Source organism: Heliconius melpomene, chromosome 18, assembly GCF_056956725.1.
Source record: "Heliconius melpomene rosina isolate 202511_hmr_F chromosome 18, ASM5695672v1, whole genome shotgun sequence".
Classification (NCBI taxonomy): domain Eukaryota; kingdom Metazoa; phylum Arthropoda; class Insecta; order Lepidoptera; family Nymphalidae; genus Heliconius; species Heliconius melpomene.
The window spans coordinates 10,402,700-10,424,203 of NC_140406.1; the positions used below are offsets into that span (position 1 = coordinate 10,402,700).

Genomic DNA, 21,504 nt, shown 5'->3' on the forward strand with positions numbered 1-21,504 from the left:
TACACGGGGTCATAGGCGATGATCACTTACCATCAGATGACCCTTACACTCGTTTGCTTAAATACAACAACACTTAAATACTACCAACCAACTTCCTCAAAACTACATAAACAAAAGAAAGGAAACCAAAATAAAGACCAAATATCAAAGATGATATAGTATAAATGAATGAATGAAATCAGACGAAACCAATTCTAAAATGACGCATGACAGTCTCATCGTCGTCGTCGTCATACTCAATTAACTAAATAGTGCAATGCTAAGTGGTAAATCGCATTAACAATGAGCTCGCACTGCATTATACGATTTATGCAGCTTAAACCGCATTATAGGGGATTTGTACCAGTGGAGCGACTCTTGAGTTAAGTTTGAACTTATTAGAGAAAAAAAAAACCATCAATCTATATCTATATATAAACTTTCTTACATACATCGCACAGACGAAACTACAGTACTTAGAAATTTGGCACATTACCTGAAGTAAGGGGATGTAGAGGATGAGGATTTGTGGAGATACCTACTGGAAGTGGAATGGGACATGATTGTTTTTATTAGAAAATGTCTTACAGTAAACCGATGATTTATTTATAATATAGTAGACAAAGCTTAGAACATGCATTGTGTATAGATATGTATACTTAAAAATTATAATTATTTATGATGCACAGATTTTCAGGTTTTTATGTCGTTCGATAACCATTTAAAGTCTAACAAAAAAAAGAAATGGTTAAGTGGTGCCACGAAGCTTTCTTTTATACTACGTAAATATACTACTCGTCTCCTGCAAAAATTTGGAAGCAATTTATAGAAAAGACACATTTCATCAAGTTGAATTATAAATTTTAAATGGAATACTTGTTTCATTCTTTAATATACTATTTCTATTAAATTTATAGAATACGAATCTATATTTAATTTTACAAAGAATATTATAAAACCCAAATCAATAAGATTACATTTAAGACTGTTTCTAAACGAGTAGTTAAATTAGTCATGGATTGATGGAAAAATAAAAATGATGGCATTGTGTTGTGGGATGGCCCTTGATTGAATTGCTATGGTTATTGATTTCCATGGGCCACAAAGCTATATAAGTATTTCATATGTAACACCTTAAAATTTTTTTCGTTTCAACCACTTTTACAATTAACACAGGATTCAAAATAAAACCATATAAAATGAGCAAATATTGCGATCTTATCGATGTTATTTTATTGTCATCTTAGACATCTTGGGTATCTTAAATCTAAAATTATTTTTTATATATAAAATTACAAAAATTATACTGAATTTGTGAAGTAACATGTAAGTAATAATTACTGAGCTCGAAGCGTATAACAACGTAAGTAGATCTCTGGATGTGTATTGTATAACGCATCGCTTGAAGCTACTACTTAAAAAAAATGTTAATCTTTAAGAAATAAATAAGGTGCTAAATAACGTACTAACTTTGTCTGAACATTGGACACTCCAGAGTTTAAAGTATTAGTAAAAAATATTATTTAAATTATTAATTATGTCTAAAGTTAACAAATATAAAGTACGCTTAAAAATATTAATTCGGAGTACTTCTTAGTGTTTAACACTTGTTCGCTAAGCGTCCAATAGATCGTGATCCCTTTAACCTTATATAATCTATAAACTAGTAACTATTCTATGTGAGATCCTTATAATATATTAACGTATAGGGTCACGGCACAGTAGTGGAGATGGATTCAGCGGAGGCTGATGAGTCCAGATCTGCGAAGGAGTCCGGAAGTCGACGTCCGAGCGTATCTGGTACTAGTCGTGTGAGCGCAGCACTGACTAGTGGTAGTGCTCCTAGAAGCGTTGTGGGCACCCAAGTGCCATATGCAGCCTGCAAATTATAATAATAATATGATTATTAAAAATCAAAATACTGAATTTTCCCCATTTTCCGCAGAATGTTCGACACATTGCGTCTTATATATCGAAACTCAACGTCGGGCTTCATCTTCTAGAGCTATAATGTGTCGTGGCCAAAATCGTATTATTCCACGTAATATACTCGGGAAGAAAATAATTAAAAGTAAAACAAAAATCCTAAAATAAAATCTACGCAGCCATCTACAGCTAGCTTCATGACTGTCACTTACTGTAGTATAAAATTTTAACTCACCAGCAAAGGCGTTTGCGGTGCCAGTATAGCACCGATACGTCCGCAAGTGGAGCACGCGGCCAGTAGACGCTGTCGCGCGCGCGTCGGGAACAGCTCGGCTGTGTATATGTACAGCGCGTTCAGCGCCATGGTGGCACCCATCTTACCCGCTAGGAACAGAGCTGTACCTATGCCGCTGTCTTCTGGAATTAATGATTAATTATTATTATATTATTGGTTGGATGGCTTCTGTTTTGTACTTATTTAATTTTTACTCAGAGAGAAAGGCGCGCCAAACGCTATGGTCTCTACAACCCACTTTCGCCCCGTATACGTTTACTGTCATTACCTCCTCATACAAGTTTTCCGAGGGTCCTCATACATTTTAAGTGACCTTCCTACATTATCATCGATACTGTGTTCTCAAAGGCCAACTCAGGTCTCTCCCTGCCCCTGTTATGCTGTTCACTATTGCTTCATAAACTTTATTTATAGTAATGCAAAAAAATACCATTTAGAGGAATGTATTAAAAAATACGGATCATGTATTTGTAAGCGAGGCATATATTTTACTCTTTATACTTTTAGTAACAGAAATCAGGTTCAGGCTTTATCTCAGAAAGCAAAATAGATTTCAAGACATATGTTTCTCTACTTTCTGGCTTTTCTATTAACGTATTGTATAATATACGTATACTATAAATCTAATTCAAATTTAAAAGCTCGAGTGTTGAGTGCCCCTACTCAATACATAATGCCTCGAGAATTCAGCGGAAATAGAGAAAACGGAGTTACTCCTTAACACTAGCTTTCCAGATTACATCTGCCTATCCTGCTATGCTTACGGAAACCGACGTGAAGCTACAAAAAGTCAATTAAAATCGTATACGTATATTAATCGTATAGGTATAGGTTATATGGAGAATTCAGCTTCAAAATAAAAAATATAATATTATTATGGAAAGGAAAATTGAAAACGTTGAATAATTAAAGACAGGCCGGTGAAGGTAGACCAATCATTAGCATAAATTTAATAATTGTCATAAACGTAGCAAGTACTAAACTAATTGTTTTACTTCTACGACAACAGTTAATATTTAATTACAGGAGCTTACCTTGTCACAGAAATACTATCATTAACATCCTTTTGAAGCTGAACTTATTTAAGCCAATAATTTAAATATATATTATAAATAATTTAATTAAATATATAATTAAGAAATAATACTCGTAAATATATTATTTACATACACTCGCAATAATATCCAAGGATCTATGAAGTGGAAATAAGGACAATCGAGTAAGTTTATTCATCAATACGAGTCAAATTTATAAAGTCAAAGTAGTAAATGCATGCAATTTTTAAAATAACACTGTCATGGCTTATTTGTGAAAAACTTAGAGACTTACTTAGGGACTTTAACACTAAGTTATCTATGGCGAAAAAAAGAAAATAGTGGGACGTTTAAACATATACAAAAGCCTTTAGTTTTAATATTTATAGGCAGAGCTTGATGGACAAATAAACAAAACAATTCAACTTACGATTAGGCAAACAGGGTATAGCTATAAGCGCAACAGAGGTCATCAGGAAGGCGGCGGTGAGTAACGGGCGGCGTCCAGCGCGGTCCAATAGTAACGTGTTGAGAGCCAGCGCGGGCAACTCCGCCGCGGCCAGCAGCGCGTAATTGGCATGTACTGAGCCAGCCAATGCGTGAGATCGGACAGCTAGGCCGTAGAACACGAACACTGCACAGGTCCACCAGGCGAAGCAAACGAGGAGACGGCGGCGTAGAGCTCCGTATCTGGATAATTTTATTGGATTTCTTATAGGTTTGCTTGTTGCTCAATTGTTGCTCAAGACGCAAGAGAATTGATATTTTAAGTATTTTTAATTTCTGCGATCGGCCTAGACAATACTATAATATTATTACATAAACTTCATTCCGCAAACAGCAGGGTAGGCAGACGCATAGGGAATCAAGTGTTCCGACAACACTCACGCACAACAAACACTCCGATCCCAATAAGACACTTTCGTCTCCCTCAAATTTCGTCGCCCTCCTATACCACGACAGTCCTATTAAATATAATATAACAAATTCTTATTTTACAAAAAAAAACTTACTTTATAAACGCTCTGAACAGACTTTCTTCCTGAACTATAGGTTCCACTTTCTCCGAGACTTGATCTTTTGACAGCATTTTATCCAAGGTATCTTCTGGAATGGCGACTTTGTTGGCTTTCGCCGCTTGTTTAATAACACGTACGGCCTGCGTTACTTTTCCACCAGCAAGGAGCCATCTGATACTCTCTGGTAAAACCCAGGGGTAGAGCAGAAGAAGAAATGAAGGTGGATATGCGATGCGAGCCCACGTGCGCCAGTAGCCGGTCAGGTAATCGAGCAAAGCTAATAACGCTGCTCCGGCAGATAAAGGTATGCCAAGAAGTAAGCTAGCTAATATTCTTTGCTCCACTCCAAGCCACTCGATCACTGAAACGATAAATAAAGTTTACAATTTCAAATCATTAAATATTAAAAGCAAATCAATATGTTAAACTCAAAAGGTTTAGTATAATTTTACATAAGATTTATCAATACATACTAAGCACAAATGCAGCTGGATAGACGCTAGCTCCGAGCACTGTCTCCAGAAACTCAAACACCAAGTACACGGGGTAGGAGCCCGCGAAAGACTTGCACAGTCCCAGCAATCCTGCACCGGTACCACTCGTTACTAGCGCTGCTCGACGACCATATCTGAAGTAGTAAGGGTAAATTATACGTAAAAATCTATATATAAATTTGTCAAGTTTTAGTTTTTTAGGATTCTCAATAGAATCACAACATGGTTGAATTGAGAAAAAAACCATTTTGGAATAGATGAAGAAGTTTTTAAGTAACGTCTAAATTTAACACATAAGCAATTGTTGCAAACTCTACTAATATATAACTTAAACTCATTTATAATAAAAATAAAACGTATTTCAAAAATTATAAGATGACTTTTAGAAAAATACGCAATAAATCAGTCCAATTCCGTCCAATCCATTTTAGTGCAATCATGTGATCTAAACTCTCACATGACTTTAGTACTTAACAACCAGATCAGTATTATGTATTTTAATGATCTAGGACATTCACATCGAACTAAAAATATATCATAGTTGTTTATAATTCCATGCCCTAAATAGCCGGAATAATTACCTCGCAAGCCATGACTTGGAAACGCGAGAATACGATGGGCTGTATAGATTGTAATCAGGCATTAGCCATTTGCATACATATGAATATTACCTTCGTTAATATAATGTTTAAATTGTATATTAATTTATTATGCACTTAAATTTGATTTCAATTAGGTAAAAGATTGCTTTATATTATTGAATGCTTTTTATATTATTGAATATAGGTTGATTGTTGTTATTGACGACGTTGTGCCCAGATTTTCGCAAGACGAAATAATTATTTTGCCATTATAAAACGCCTATGAAAAGTGGTGATACAAGCGTCTTAAGTCTTAAGGCTACATTCTTTCAATCCAAGAACAAAAAAAATGTAACTGATCGATGTCCCTTTGCATATGAGAAAATCTATTATTTGGGACAATTCTCAAAGTAATAGCATCCAAATTATATTTACTTGTTTGTCTGTTTGTCTGTACATTTGTGCTCGAAATGGCTTAATCGACTTGAATGATGTTTTGAATATTTTATTTTGGTTTCCCAAAATTCCCTTATCATTTAGTATTTATTTTATTATAATCGGTTCATGAATAAAAAAATATATAAATTTACTGTAGACGAAATCGCAGGAATAGCTACTGTAAGAATAAATATAAAAATAACAAACCTGTCAGACACGTATCCCATAATGGGTAGCGACACCAGCATTCCCACATTGTGCACGGTGCCCACTAAAGTGCGCTTCCACTCTTGACACGCGAGGCCGAACTGTGGACAAATTAAAAACATAAATTAATTGTTGTTTGTTGTTAAGTGGGAAACTGAGTGGTTTAACACTAAGCTCCTTCTGCCTACCTGATTATACACGTAAGGCTAAAAAAAATTAGACAAACCTCAGCCATAATACTACTATGCTGCTGATACACGAAGTCCTCGCAGTCCAATTCAGTGGTATTATCAAAACCACCTTCACTGCACACTCCGTCTAGGGTGGGTCGCCGCTGGCACTCCGAGTCCGGGGGTAGTGCCCAGATAGACCAAGCGGGAGACCACGCCTCATCTGGCACCGGCCCAGAGAGGGTACTGTTGTCCTCACACTCTGGTATGTGACATCTGTTAAAAAAGGTATATTTAATATTACTTATGTATAATAATAATAAGAAAAACAATGACAATTTAAATTAATAACAATAATTATGATAATGATTATGATAGTACTTAAAGACGTTGCGTCATGGGGTGGAGGAATTAATTATTTGTTTATTCTCACTCTGGTAGGACAAAGCGACTCGTTGGGTTTCGGCACTCAAAGTATCGCAAATTGGGCTAACATGGGAAACGAAGTATTAGCACTAGGTTTCCTCTGCCTACTAAAATAAAAAGCTATCTTATAGTTCAGGTATATGAAGCCGGCGAGGTGAGGTCATTAGCAACGATCAACAAAAATAATTTCCACGATGAAGCCCAGTTCTGGATGAATGGGTAGAGTAGGAACAAACAGAATTGTCGAATTTAGAACAATACCTCTCTACATGAAATCCAAGAGCGTCAATGAAAACGCCCATGGCTATATGTCTCTAATTAGAAGGAGAATAGAGAGACTATTAACTTCGCCGTATTGTACTTACACTGTAAAATTAACAATGTATAAATAAAAAAATATATCAAGCAAAACTTGCAATATCATAAATGAGCTTTAATGCTATTTATAGTCATCGACTCTCGCGCATAAAAGAATTACTAATACACAAACAAGAATATGAAAATGTGCAAAAGTAAAAGTTGCTCCGCGTCAGCTTATTTTTAGCTTTTCTTTTTTAGTAGGTACAGGTTTTTAGCCTGTATGTATTATTTACATACGCAGGAAAATGATAACGGGAACAAATGGAATGCAATATCATCTCCATAAAAATGATGATCATTGATGTTATATAAAAAATCCATCATGGATGTTATTTGTAGGATGGCACAAGACGACGGCACAAGGGTGTGACTATAACGCGACGGTTGCGGGGTCGATCCCCACTCGAGGGAATGAATTATTATTTTTTAATATTTTATATTGCTAGAGACAAGATACAGCGTGAAGCTGAAAAAAAATGTTATTTTGTTCGCATCTTAAGTACGAAAATTTATCTAGGCTTCCACGAAGCACGTGTGTTAAAGTATATGTGTCTGCCCACAAATTTCTAAGAAAGTAAAATACATATCAAATGATCCTTATTGATTTAAAGTATGTATGGTGTGTATGGTGGTGGTGGTGTTTTATGAATAAAATCATTTAAACTGTTTTTGAGTTATGGCTATCGTATTTCAGAAGGGCATGTATGTCACATTTGTAATATGGGAATGATGTCACCTGCGGACTTCACAATTTAATTTACTACTAGAAAAGCAATTTTACATTATTTGTTGAAAGTAAACTTTACTTAAAGTAAATGCATAGTGGTAATAGCAAGTGTAGATGATGATGTGAACTTTTGCATAAACTGTTGTTTGAGTCAGTGTACTAAGGGCTTGCTCAAAACTGGTAGATTACTCATTGACAAACTGGCTTGTTGCTGTTTTACATAAAAAATATATTATTTTGTTTAAATTTAGATTGCAGTTTGTTTTCATGCCCTGTGTACAGACTTTACTAGTACTAAGTATATGAAAGTAGTGAGAATAGAGGACGGAGTGATTAAACTCTTTCTTTTTAAATGTCTATTTCGATGCTGATTTTAACTTTTTTAAGGAAATTCTTACAAAGTTTAAAGGTTTTGTAAAAGGGTTCAAAAGGTAGAAATTAATATATTTTTATTTTAGTAGTTTTAGGCTTTTGTCTCGCATAGAACAAGATAAGCAAGGAAAACCTACTGTTAAGACATAACGTTCTCCGTTTTTCGATTTTTATTCCAATTACGTGTGAGTTGAGTGCCTTTGTCTGCCAGAGCGGGAATATTTAATTCCCCCGAGGGGGATCGAATCTACAACTATCGTGCAAATACCTACAATACAATATAATATAATTAAATAATTATATAATCTTTTTCAAGCTCTTCATCTACTCATTCTAGAACTTCGAAGTAGACTAAATTCCACTTTAAGGTCAGAGTTCTCATGTGACAAACAAACTACATATTTGGTAGCCGCTCCCTCAATTAAACACATCTGGCGTACCGTACATATTCAATTAGATCAAATTGTAAATGTTAATGCTCTACGCCTTACATAACGCTTACTCATACGTAACGTATGTTAGTAAAAACTTTTGTTTATAAACTGTGGGTATTTATTTACTCGTATGTAGACAGACTATATATTATAATTTTAAAATGCTATTTTTAGCTTTATTTTGTTGTTATTTATAGATTTTTTTAATTATGATGATTTCAATTTTGGTTATATCTTAATTTAGTGCACTCGTATATACTAAATAAAATAAATTTCTTTAAAATAATATAAAACATATTCATCTCTAGTCTATAGTTATCTATATGTATTTCATTTGTAAAGCAGAACAGCTAATAGCAAGATAGGCAGACATAACCAATAAGCAATTACCTATGACAATAATATAAAATTTTGAAGTAATTTTAATATAAAAGCTGTCTTTCACATGAATAGACTCAACCCATGCCCCAACGTCCACGATATCTCGCAATATGGCTATAGAAAGTATCTACAATCGTAATTAAGTTATGTTGGCGTGCCATTTAAGTAGTTGTCAGTACATTACACTGGCGGCGCCGTCCCATCCTAAACAGGTATTATAAAAATATTTCTAGTACCTACTATAAATAAACTAATACCTGCTCCTAACTACAAGCTATACTAGCTTCTGAGCTGAACGAGTTGTTGAAATGTACGAATGAGTAAGACACATACCGACGAGCTTACAATGCTATTTTATCAATTTAAGAAAACCGGCGCTGATTATCTTGAAATCGTGATTATAGCTTTACTTTAGCTAGCTAAGCTTTACTCAATTATATTTCCAAATTTAAGTCTTTAGTTTTTTTTAATCTGGACCTGGGAAGGTGTAGGTGTAGTGTATACCATAAAAAGTTATTCCAACTTTTGATATTCAGTAAAGCCCTTTTTACGGGGTCCCAAATAAAAACACGTGTTTAGCAGTGAAAGCTTATCAAACGGGAAATCAGGAATAAAATGTATTAATTTTGTCAAAAAAATAATGTTGTATGAAACAAATATAAACACTTTCAATATTTTTGTAATGTATAATTTATATCGACCTTGGCTTCAAGTGACAATAATTGTTTTTGCTGTAAACGAACACATAGTAATTAATATAAAATTTGCATTTAATTTCGGCATAATATAAACGAGACATGGAAAATTAAGACAAACATAATTTAAATTATCTTAAGTTTCAGTTAAATATATATATGTAGTAATTTTTAACTTATTAATATAATTAATTATTGAGTTAAAAACAAATTAATAATGAAAAATAAATTAATATAATTAAAAAATTAAAAATGACTACAGCTTACAGGAAAAAACTTAAACGGTGATTTTTTATAAGTGACAAGTTAATTGGCATGGCAATTGATGACAGCAAAAAAAAGTAATCGTTTTGTGTGACTCTCACAGTCGTCACCTTGGCATATACCTACAAGATTTTAGCAACGGACTTGTTTTTTTTTATGGTATACACAATTACACGGCTGAAGGATAACTACAAGAAAAAATCGAGTAATATTTTTCAATTTTAAGCTTTTTCTCAACTCCTATGTTAATGGAAACTTAAACTTTAACGACTTTAATTTTTTTTAGATAATTAGGTATACGAGATAGATACTTTCAGTGTATATATTGGTGTAAGCTTTGCTTATGTAAAATGTAAATAAGAATAAGCTTATTTCAAATCATCTTTTATGGTGGCAATTTCATCTATGGTGCTAACATAAAAGCGCGGTGTAAGAAGTAAAAATAATTATAAATAATAATTCATTTCCCCGAATGGGAATTGGCTTGTGCCCCTGCGCCACGAGGGACGAATAGGTAATTTTAAAAAAATCGTTCATCTAAAGGCGTTTATAGTGTTAACCTAACTATACAAGTATGTATATCAGTAACAATTAAAATTGTTATATTAATAATTAAATATACAATCCTTTGTGATTGAATTTAAAAAAACATGAATACAAAAGACAAAATTGTACCAGAAAGTACGGCTTTTTTCATCCAAGGACAACAAAACGGTAAAAGTAGAATAGATGATTGAAATAAGAATAGCTTACGAAGCCGAAGCGCGTGGGATCTCGCAAAAAACCACTCCCGCTCTGAATCGCTTGAATGGACTAATTCAAGGTCCATCTGTTATAGCTTTTGGAACATTCCAGTAATCAAAAGATAAAATAATGGGAAACGGGAATGTCTTAACACTAGGTTCCCACTGCCTACCCTGCTGAGTGCGGGATACAACGTGAAGTTGTTTTTTTATTTTTTTATTTTAAAACGGTAAAAAACTATGTAAGCTATAAATATAATTGATGTACCTACTGAATCAGTCAATACTAAGGAGCTTTTAGATAACGTCATATCCTCCATATTTATATATTAAACGGAAAAGTTAAAAACTATTTTTTAAATGTAATTTAAGTAGTTTTCTGTATGTAATGTTACCTACGACATTCCATCATAAAATAAAATATAATTGTAAGTAGTAACTTTCCGTTGTAATTAATATTACACTTTTATATCATATATTTAAACAATAATTTAAAAAAACTAGATAAATAGAAATAGTGAAAAGTGAAAATGTTCTAGAAATAGAATAATTAAATACTCCGACCACTGCCAAACCACAAAGGCGCGGCGCCGTCATAGCAGCGTCGCTTCCGCATATCGACTCACCCAAATATTAGTTTTCAGCCGTAATCAGTACAGTGTACACGGCAGGGGATAATGACCTTTGGTTGATTTATTTTTAAAGACGGCTTTTATCTGTCCTGACCGCCTTCAGAAATGAGGTCACGGGTCAAGCTCGTAGTGGATTAACAAGTGTTTTTGGAGAAATCTACTTTAAAGTTTATTTTTTACTTTAAAGTCAGATAAGGCAGATTATAAAAAAATTAAATTAAACCAACTTCACGCTGTATCCCGCTCGCAGTAGGGTAGGCAGAGTTCTCCAGTTTCTGCCGAATTCTGGAGGCATTGCGTGTTGAGCGGAGAAACTCCACGAAGCGCTTAGCCTCGACACAAGAGCGAAGAAAAGAAAATATGAATTTAAATAAATATTTCTTTTCCACGAGTGGGAATCGAATTCACAACCAGTCGCGTTGCCAACACACTTGCACCATGACTGGCATCTTTAAAAAATATTATATTAACAGTTATTTAAGATAACATTAAATGTTAATACAGTTACAAAAATAAAAATGTTTTCGACAATAACAATAATTGTTACATAGCAGTCGCTATGCAAATATTTTTCTTAAATCCAAAGCTTATTTGAACCTTTTGACCATTTGGTCCCGTTAAACTCGTATCGGTAAATTTCAGTAACTAAAATAGCGTTTGATAAATAAACTTCGTTGACAGTACTACGTATACATACATATATGTAGTTTCTTTCGCAATTATCGTGACATCTTTGATACTGTATTGCGACAGTAATATTGTTTATTTTATTTTTATGACATATTTATTTTTTTAGCTTCTTATTGCAAGAAAAGGGAACCTGGGAACCTAATGTTAAGACATTCCGTTTCCCACTATTCTGCCAAATTTCAAAGGCATTGTTGGCGTTACAAAGGCGTGTTGAGTGGCGGAACTCAACTCCGAGCTTTGCCTCATTACCAGAGCGAGGAAATGAAAATATTAAATATTTAATTTACTCGAGAGTAAATCGAACCCACTACTTTACGCCACCTTTGGTGGCGTGGCCTCACTTATTTGAAATATGATATTTTACTGTTTTTACGTTACAAAAGCATTTACAAACGCGTCGATGGATATCGATGGGCGGCGAGCAGAGAGACCACGCGCTCTGCACGCGATCGCACACCGAGTCTAAAGTTCACTCTAATTTAACTGTTAAACGATACTTAAAGCTGACAAAAACAGCTTAATAAAAAAGCTTCTAGGTATTATTTTTTTGTATAGAATCGCACTGTCTCAAATACGCGTCGCCGTGACTGATGTATATTTATACAGACTAACCAATTTTTTATTCAATTCTGAACGTTTGACATAATTTGAATAATAAACAAACCACAACTTTTATTTAGAAAAAAGTATCAGCCAATAAACTATAAATAACTATTTTTTTTGTGTAATTTACAATTTTTTTGTAAAGTACTTATGCAGTGTGTAGTTACAACGGCACCACGATTATTGGTAATGCTTAATGGAATTACATTTCGTGTGGTGGCCACCACCGCCACCACCGCGTCCTGCACGCGGTCTCCGAGGGTGTAGAGTTCCCTTCCTGCTTACTGTGTTACACCCTCACTTGCCCACTAACTTTTTTCTTATATTAATTATCTTCGTCTGGAGCTACAGTATTACAGAAACATTTTTTGTTGAATTCAATTCAGGTCAACCTGATTACTGATGACCCGACTGATTCAAATAAAATTTGAACATTTATTTAGGTCAATGTAACTTTTGAATAGGTAAATGTTTAAAAACAAAACACGATTTTTTTTCACCTGTCCTGCATTTAGCATGGTAGGCAGAAAGACCCTCCGGTCCTCACTTTCCAAGGAATTCTGAAGCCATTGCGTGTTGAGTGCCGAAATCAACGTCGCGCTTTGCCTCGAGACCAGAACGAAGAAATAAAAATATCAAAAAATCAATTTCCTCAAGCGGGAATCGAACCCACTACCTGTCGAATTAACAGTCACACGCTTGTGCACCTGTCCCGCGACTTTATTTATACACTGTATATAAGATATGAGGAAATGAATGGAATTTTCGTTATTAAGTTATTAATAGGCGTGACTCGTGTACTCACGAATACACTACTATGTGGTACGCACTGCGACGACGACGTTACTTACGACTTACGAGTATTTCGGTGGACACGCGTGAGGCACGTGGCGAGTGTCGCCGGGCTCGCCGGGCGTCACGTGAGGCCCGACCGGTGCCGGCGAACAACCTCCTTCCACGCACTAAGCTTTGCAATATTTAAGCTACTTCATGATAGTATACAAAAGTTTCATTAAAATAGGTACCAGTTAAAATAGGCTATTTCTAATATTATTATATTAATTTTTACTTTGATTAGCTTTTACCTATGGTGACAACTAAAAGCTATATATGAAAAAATGTGTCTGACATATTGCCATTGCCCATTGCCCAAAGTAACTGTTCCATAGATTCATATTAGGCCACATCGAAGTGATAATAAACAAGATATAATATAGCCTATAGCAGTCCTCAAAAAATAAACTAGCCAATTCGTAATTCCTGAGATTAGGGCGGTCAACCAAACATAGTCTTCATCTTTATAGTATTACTATAAAGTAAGTAATCTATTAACAATCTAGATCTGTTAAGCATGATAGTATATTGATCCGATACGTTTTAAGTAAATAAGGCCACGGTGTAAACAAACATGTAATGTAATGTATTCGTGTCCGCCCGCGGCCGCCGTCACGTGAGTGAGAGCTGCGCGGGCGCAGGCGCGGGCGCGGGCGCACTCCGCTTTTTACTTTACGCCCACTGTACTGTCCAGTATTTATTAAGTTGTTGTTAAAACTTGTGCTGCGAGCAACACATTTTGTAAATAAAGTTACTTCATTCATATATTTGTTTATATGATGTTGCAAAATGATACTAGCTATGTCTATTGATATGGATTTACTAAAGAGGATTTACTTTTTTAAGAATCGTATGATGCGAAATTTGCGAAGAGAAGATTAAAAAATATACATTACCAACATGACAAAACCACTTAACTACTCTACTACTTCTAATTCAGTAGCAACAGCTAGCTCATCTATTCTCACATAGATAACAGTACAGTGAGGTCACCCGATCTGTTATCAGTCTGTAAGTTTGCCTAATCGGGTCACGGGGTACCGGCCATCGGACCTCGGACACCGGCGCGCGGCAGCTGGCAGAGCTGATAATCCCACACTTGTTTACAAAAATTATCAGTTTTAAATATATTACTTTTTTATTATATTTGACACCAAATTATTTATCTGTGTCATTAATTATCTTAATGGCATTTAGTATATTAAAAAATGCAAATGTAAATAAAAACAACACATATAAATACTTATTAATTTAAAAATTATTAGTTGATACCAAAAATGTAGTACAGAATTAAAATTAGACGGAATAAATAAAAAAAAATATCAACGTAGTCGCCCCTGTTCCGCGGAGCGACCACGTGACACCACCGGCAGCAATTCAAAACATATGAAAATTACACAAAATGCAAATAAGTATATAAATATTTATAGAAAAAATTATGGTATTCACGTTTAATTTAAATAATCACGAACAAAACATATTTGTGTGCGTATAGTAAGAATTATGATTATAGTGCAATTCATAATTATTCTAACCATTTTTTATGAATATACATACATTTTTAATATTTTTGCTATCAGTAAACAGAATGTGACCTGATACTTTTTCAACTATAGACAGTTTGACAGACGCCCACGTGACACGCACTGTGCCGGCTGAAAAAATATTTATTTGTTCAGCTTAAATAAACTAATAGTACCTTTTTTTAATGACTAGTATTCTTACTAATGAAGTAAATATTAATGCAAATAACATTAAATAAACAGATTAATTAAGATTGTTTTCAAATGTAATTTATGGAAATGGAATCCCCGTTAAGGAATTAAATCCAGGCACGTCTTAGGTATACACGTGCATCAAAGAAATATATCGAGATGATATATGTTTATGTTTACATAAAACATCGCATATAAATACTATTAAACCACACTATAATTAATTATCATAAAATCATACTAATATTATAATTGCGAATGTTAGTTTGTATGTTATGGTTTCACGTCAAAACTACTCAACCGATTATCATGAAACTTTGTACACATTCTCCTAGACGTATTAGAAAAACAAAATATATTAGTTTTGGCTATAATATAAAAATAATTTTAAGATCGAATTAATATAATAAGAGAGTTCAACGCATTTAGTGGAAACGTCCCGGTTATAAGTACAAAATATTTAAACTACTTTATGAGGCTCCCATAATTGTAAAAATTATTCCAAGATTAGTCCCGAAATCTGATTGTAAAAGTTCTAAAGTTTAGTAAAACATTCCCTATTCTTTTCTCCGTTTACAATATCAAAACTCTTAAAAGCTTAAAAACCAATAAAGCGAGATGCGGTTGGTAGACTACTATAAAAGCACCGAGCGGGGCATTCCGCATGTACTCCGCAAACTACTATTATTATAATCAGTATTCTAATTACTTATAATCTGTAATTGTAATAGTTATTGTAATAAGTGAAGTGAAGAGGCCAATCATGGCACAGGGGCACCACTGTGTGTAAACGAGACAGGTTGTTGATTCCATTCCGAAGAAATGAAATATTTCATATTTTCCTTTTCTTCACTCTAGTGTCAAGGCAAGACGCGGCGTAGAGTTCCACCACTCAACACGCAATGCATCCAGAATTCGGCGGAGAGGAGAGCGGCTTTTTCTGAGCTCTACTTACAGTACAAATTAATTTTAGTTCATTATAATTTCATGCAATCCGTTGGCTCTCCGCTAACATTTGTGTATAAATAAGTACTTATTGTAAAGTAGATTTAATTCTATTCGCGTGATACTTATTTGATTAAATGAATATTCGATTACATTGGGTTTCACTTCCTGTTATTTGGCGTTTGAATAAAAATGTTCGCAATTTAGCGACGCTTCGTCTAAATACAAAGGACTTATTTTAGACTAGCAACCTAAACGCGGCTTCGTCCGCTTTAACTTATTTTTATATTAAAGCTAAATTATACAATTTTTTCTTACAAATAATAGCCTATATATTATTCTGATGTATAAATCTATATTTCTGTAAAATTTCATCTAAATCCTTTCAGTAGTTTTTGTATGAAAGTGGTTAACATTTATAATATTAATAGGATTTCTTCAAAAAATGTGGTAAAAAGCAATAATTATTTTATATATTTTTAAGTTCTTATGATCTCTTTCTTATATTAATGATTGCAACTATTATCATTAATTTGACTAATTGCTAACTTAAAGATAATAAAAATTGCCAACGGAAGTGGTTTTTGCGGTGCTGTGGCTACCTGTCATATTAAATATATCTTAATTTGAGTGCGCGGAAAATTCCTAAAGTTTTAAACGTCAGTGTGGAATTCCATAGGGTAGGGTTGGGTTGGATTCTGCCATTCAAAAAGAAAAGACACGGTCGACTAAACTTAATTCCCTATAATATATCTGAATAGAGTAATCTATTCATTTTCATTTCTCCGCTCTAGTAAACAGGGATGGATTCCGTTCCCCAATTCTCTCTGAATTGTCGGGGAATTGTTCAGGAAATGAAAATATTAAATATTTCATCCTACCGAGTGAAAATCGAATCCACAACCGTTTAGCTTTAGTTTAGCGCGTTTAGCTATACTTTTGGGCCACTGCGCCTTGTTTGTTTATAATTTACAAATTTAAATTTTACACGTAAGTTCAGAACTGGTCGAATGGCCTGGTCTACCCACATTGCGGTCGGACAGACAACTTGGCGAGCGTCGCGTACGCTCGTACTACATACGAATTACGAACACGAAGGCATTGCCCCATCGCGTCGCTCTCATATGAGTACACCAGAATTAGATGCGTCAAGCTGATGACTGATCTGTTGACATTTGTTTGCTTTGGCTATTTTTTTAGCTTCACATTGTATTCCGCATGTAACAGGGTAGGTAGAAGTAGTGTTAAGACACTCCGCTCCTCATTTCCTGTCGAATTCTGGACGCATTGCGTGTTGAGTGGCGGAACTCAACGCCGCGATTTGCCTCAACACCAGATAGAAGAAATGTAAATATTTTAAACATTTCATAATAATTTGTTCCAAAAAAAAAACCTAACACAAATTCAAAATATTATTTATTTAATAGACTTTTGTGAGTACTTTTAAATCGAAAGACGACTAAACATAACATTACCACCGTCTTGGAAGGAACTGGCTGAGAATAGCCGGCACCTGTTGAGCAGTTGCTTCTTTATATATAAAGGTTACAGGTTATCCCGTAGATAGCAGGGTAGGCAGAGGAAACCGGGCAACTTACTTAACTTAAGACACTGTTCTCATTAAATAATTTCCATTCTTCATTATCCGCCGAATTACAATAATACAATTAAAAAAATAGAATAATCGTCGTGAGTCGCCTAAACTCGAACTCTATTTATTTTGTTATTTTTAAGCAACAAATTTTATTTACTCCACACAGCCATTATTTAGAATGAAAATAAGTATAATATGGCATCACAATCACGCTGAGTGATAGTGGTTCATAAAATTTATGGCAATTTTATGCTATTATAATTAAGCGATTTACCGTCTATAAAATATATATTTCTCTATAATATATATATATATTATAGAGATTATCTTTCGTGTTAGCAGAGCATGCTCTTCAAACTTAAAAAACTCACAAATTCCTTTTGATATTTGCCTAACTATTTGTTACGTCTTTACTAATACTAAAGCTAATATATAAAGCTGAACAGCATATTCGGTTGAACATGCTAATCTCATGAAATACTGGTTCGAATTCAACAAATCTTATTGCGTTTGATAGTGTATTTGTCGAAAAAGACTATGATATAGTACAATATATTTTTTGTGTCCATTTAACCTGTGTACAGGTACAGGTAGTGTACCTGCAGTTGGTGCTACCTCTGACACTTGACACGAATGTGTCATGTGTCATACTCTTAGTTGGTCCATTTGGCCACGCCGAAACTGCAGATAGAATAGTTTTTTATAAAACTGCAGTTATCTAATAGTTTAGTGTGTATAGTGTTATTTCAGGCACATCGAAAGATCGAACTTAAGCTCGCGTTCGCGTTGAAGCCTATTCATTTCTTATTAATAGACAAGTAATTCTTAGACGAGCAGTCTATGTGTTCCGCTTTAAATACTTTAACATTAGAGTTATATATAGTAAGCACATTACATATGCAATTGCATGTTGCCTGCACTCGGCGGAGTGAGGACGAATACTCATTTCGTATTGAAATTGCTTCAATTTAATGGTAATATGTAGGCGCGGAGTGCGACGCGCCCGGCCTGCCCGCACCGCGACGTCTTGTTTACAGGATAACAATAATCACTGAATTTATTAACTATATCGTTATTCTGTTGTTTATGTTTAAAATTTAACTTGTAATAGTTATTACAGCAATTACTGTTAATAGAGGATTTTATGTAATAATTGAAAAATATGGACATGAATCTGTTTATAATAAAAATTACATGAATAAATATTTTTACATAAATGTAACTCATTAGCATTTAACTATCAATATTAGCATTTAACTGTCTCTTTATAAGTTTAACAGTTATTCTTTAACATGGCTATGGTAATTTCATGGACAACCATGGACAAAATGTGTAATAGTAAAAAAATATGAAAATAACTGTACTGACCTGTGCGGAGTGCGCGCGGCGAGGAACACGTAGTTGGTGCAGTACATGCCGGTCAGCAGCACTGGCAGCGCCAGCAGCGCCGCGATGCGCGCCTGCCAGCAGCCCCAGCCGACACATTCCTTCTCCATATTGACGCTTTATCTATTTCTAAATCAAATGTTGACTTTCTCTTTCCCTTTCGAGGATCTGATCGATGTTTCACTTGCGACCGATGTGAAGATTTGGACAATGTTTACAGTCAACAGAGTAGGTGGTTGTATCATGTACGAGCGTACAAGCAGTGTGACACGTCCCGCCGGCCGGAGGGTCCGCGCGGTAATGCCGGCTGCCAGGACCGCTGCGAAAGGAGACTGCCGGTGCCGACTACTGACCGGCGACCGCTCACCGCAACTCACTCGTACATGCAAATGATTAAAACTGATCATTTGATGCGGAAGATAAAGCTTAACACGGATTAAAGCGGCGACATGACGCATTCCTCGCCTCTCCCGCTTCGGTTCTTGCCACTTTCGTCTCTCTAGCTCCAATAAATTCCTTCACTTATTATGTTTCTTGTTTGTTTTTGAACTCGCGAAAGCTCAACAAGCACCTGCGCGTGCGCTAGTAGGTTACGATAATGGCTAAAGATACACTTCGACTCTTTTCAAGCTTACCCAAAAAAATATATATAGAAAATTTGAAAATATATTCATAGTTTCTATTAGTGTTTACATTTTATTACAAAACATTATAATACTAATAAAATGAAGTGACATCGTCATCCCTTGTTATCAGCGTGTACCCGGCCAGTGTGGTCGGCGGCCGTGCACCGCACGCGCACGTGGGGAACGCACTCTAGATATAAATACCTTGGAGAAGGCATGGCGCGCCCGAAATAAATAGGTGTACAAAAATATATCAACCTTTTATATGCTAACTATATGCTATGACTGCAATCGCGACGAAATTGTTTTGCGGCTTGTCAGCACGGCGAGGTTGTGACATATTTAACAAGAATCCTCAATGGTAATGAGAATAACTATTAATAAAGCGTTTTTTATTAATTAAGCGTATGTTTATTAATAAAGCGTATTATACGAGGGGCATTCAAAAAGTAAGTTTCCCTATTTTTTAAATGATGTTAAAAACAATTTTTAGGTTAAAAAACGCATATTTATTTATTATTTGAAACTTAAACTATTTTTCTACATAGTCGCCTTCGACTTGGATACATTTTTTATGTCTGTATTGAAGTTTAAGCAAACCTTCCTTAAAAAAGACGTGTCCTGTTTTGCACACACTTTGCGGTAACCCAGTTTGTCTTACAAGATTGTAAAGATATTCAGAAGTTCGGCAAATCTCAATATCAGAAGGAATCAATACAAGAATATCATCAATAGTCAGTCGTCTGTCATCTTGAATGATTTTTTCAACAGCTTCGATAGCTTCGTCCGTAGTGGCTGTTTTTGGCGGTCCTGTTCGTTGTTCATCGTTCGCCATTGTCGCACATTTGCACATTCGTACAGTTGTCACCGTAAACTTGCACTAATTTACTGTGAATATCGTTTCCATTTAGTCCTTAAGCAGTAAAAAATTTAATAACTGCACGCAATTCAATATTGGACACGTTTTCCAATGATACCTCCATTGTTGTCAAGGATAGACTGCTAAAAAAACTATTTTCGGTCATCAATATCAGTGCCGATTTTACCAGCAGACCCAAAATTGAAACTATGTTCAGTGTGAGCCCGCTACATGGTGCTCATTAAAAATGCCAGACCAGCGAAACTTACTTTTTGAATGCCCCTCGTATAATATCTTGCTTATTTTTATTATATCTAGATACATATCATAAGAACGATTACTAAACAAATTTAAGTTACTTAAAAAAAACGCCTGAAACCATTTAAAGACTTAATTTGTATAAACAACGTAGATAGCGTCATGAAAGAATTTAGCAGGCGCTGAAACTCGACTCTCTAACTTATTCATTATAATATATGTTTTTTTTTCTTTTCTTGTTTTTCTTTTTAGTTTCACGTTTTTAAACTGCCAATTAAGACACTTCTCTTCCCTACTTTCCACTGTATTCTGGAGGCATTGTGGATGAGTCCTCCGATGTGATGGGTTAAACCTGGCATTCCTAGGCCTTTACTCTAACACCATCAATTAAATGGTTTTTACATTGAATAACTAACACTTCCAAAATTTAACATATCAGTAAAAAAAATTCTGACAAGTAAAGCTTATTACACTGTTCAAGAATACTTAGAGGACAAACATGTATGGAATTAATGTCTATTGAATGTAATGCAGGATAGCTGCCAACTAATGTAATAGATTGTACCATTGATTTTGAAAAGAGCAACTGTTGAGTTTCTTGCCGGCTCTTCTCAGCAGAACTGCCTTCCGAACCGGTGGTAGCTTTTTGTTCATATTCAAAACGAGACGATTCAAAAGTGCTTGTTATAAGTTTATTTGAATAAAGAATATTTTGAATTTGAATTTGAATTTGAATAAGCAACTAATAGAGAGGGACAACAACAATAGTAGAACAGTAGGACCAGACCTTCATTATTTTATAAAGGCTGAAAGTTTA

The 21,504-nt window shown here is 34.6% G+C and overlaps 1 protein-coding gene across 2 annotated transcripts; it reads right to left on the minus strand.

Moving 5' to 3' along the window:
- Nucleotides 1-1,179: 1,179 nt before the first annotated feature.
- Nucleotides 1,180-19,336, minus strand: LOC146529537 (solute carrier family 22 member 6-like). Of its 2 annotated transcripts, none has more exons than XM_085201988.1 (8): nucleotides 18,927-19,336; nucleotides 6,200-6,419; nucleotides 5,974-6,074; nucleotides 4,727-4,881; nucleotides 4,248-4,614; nucleotides 3,665-3,924; nucleotides 2,141-2,319; nucleotides 1,180-1,858 (listed from the first exon to the last, which is right to left on the minus strand). In XM_085201988.1, the coding sequence occupies exons 1-8, from the start codon at nucleotides 19,052-19,054 to the stop codon at nucleotides 1,691-1,693; spliced, it is 1,578 nt and encodes a 525-aa protein (XP_085058114.1). In that variant the 5' UTR covers nucleotides 19,055-19,336; the 3' UTR covers nucleotides 1,180-1,690. The 2 variants fall into 2 exon arrangements, with proteins under 2 accessions (XP_085058114.1, XP_085058113.1); XM_085201987.1 differs by having other exon boundaries at nucleotides 2,141-2,322; nucleotides 18,927-19,334.
- Between the last annotated feature and the right edge of the window lie 2,168 nt (nucleotides 19,337-21,504).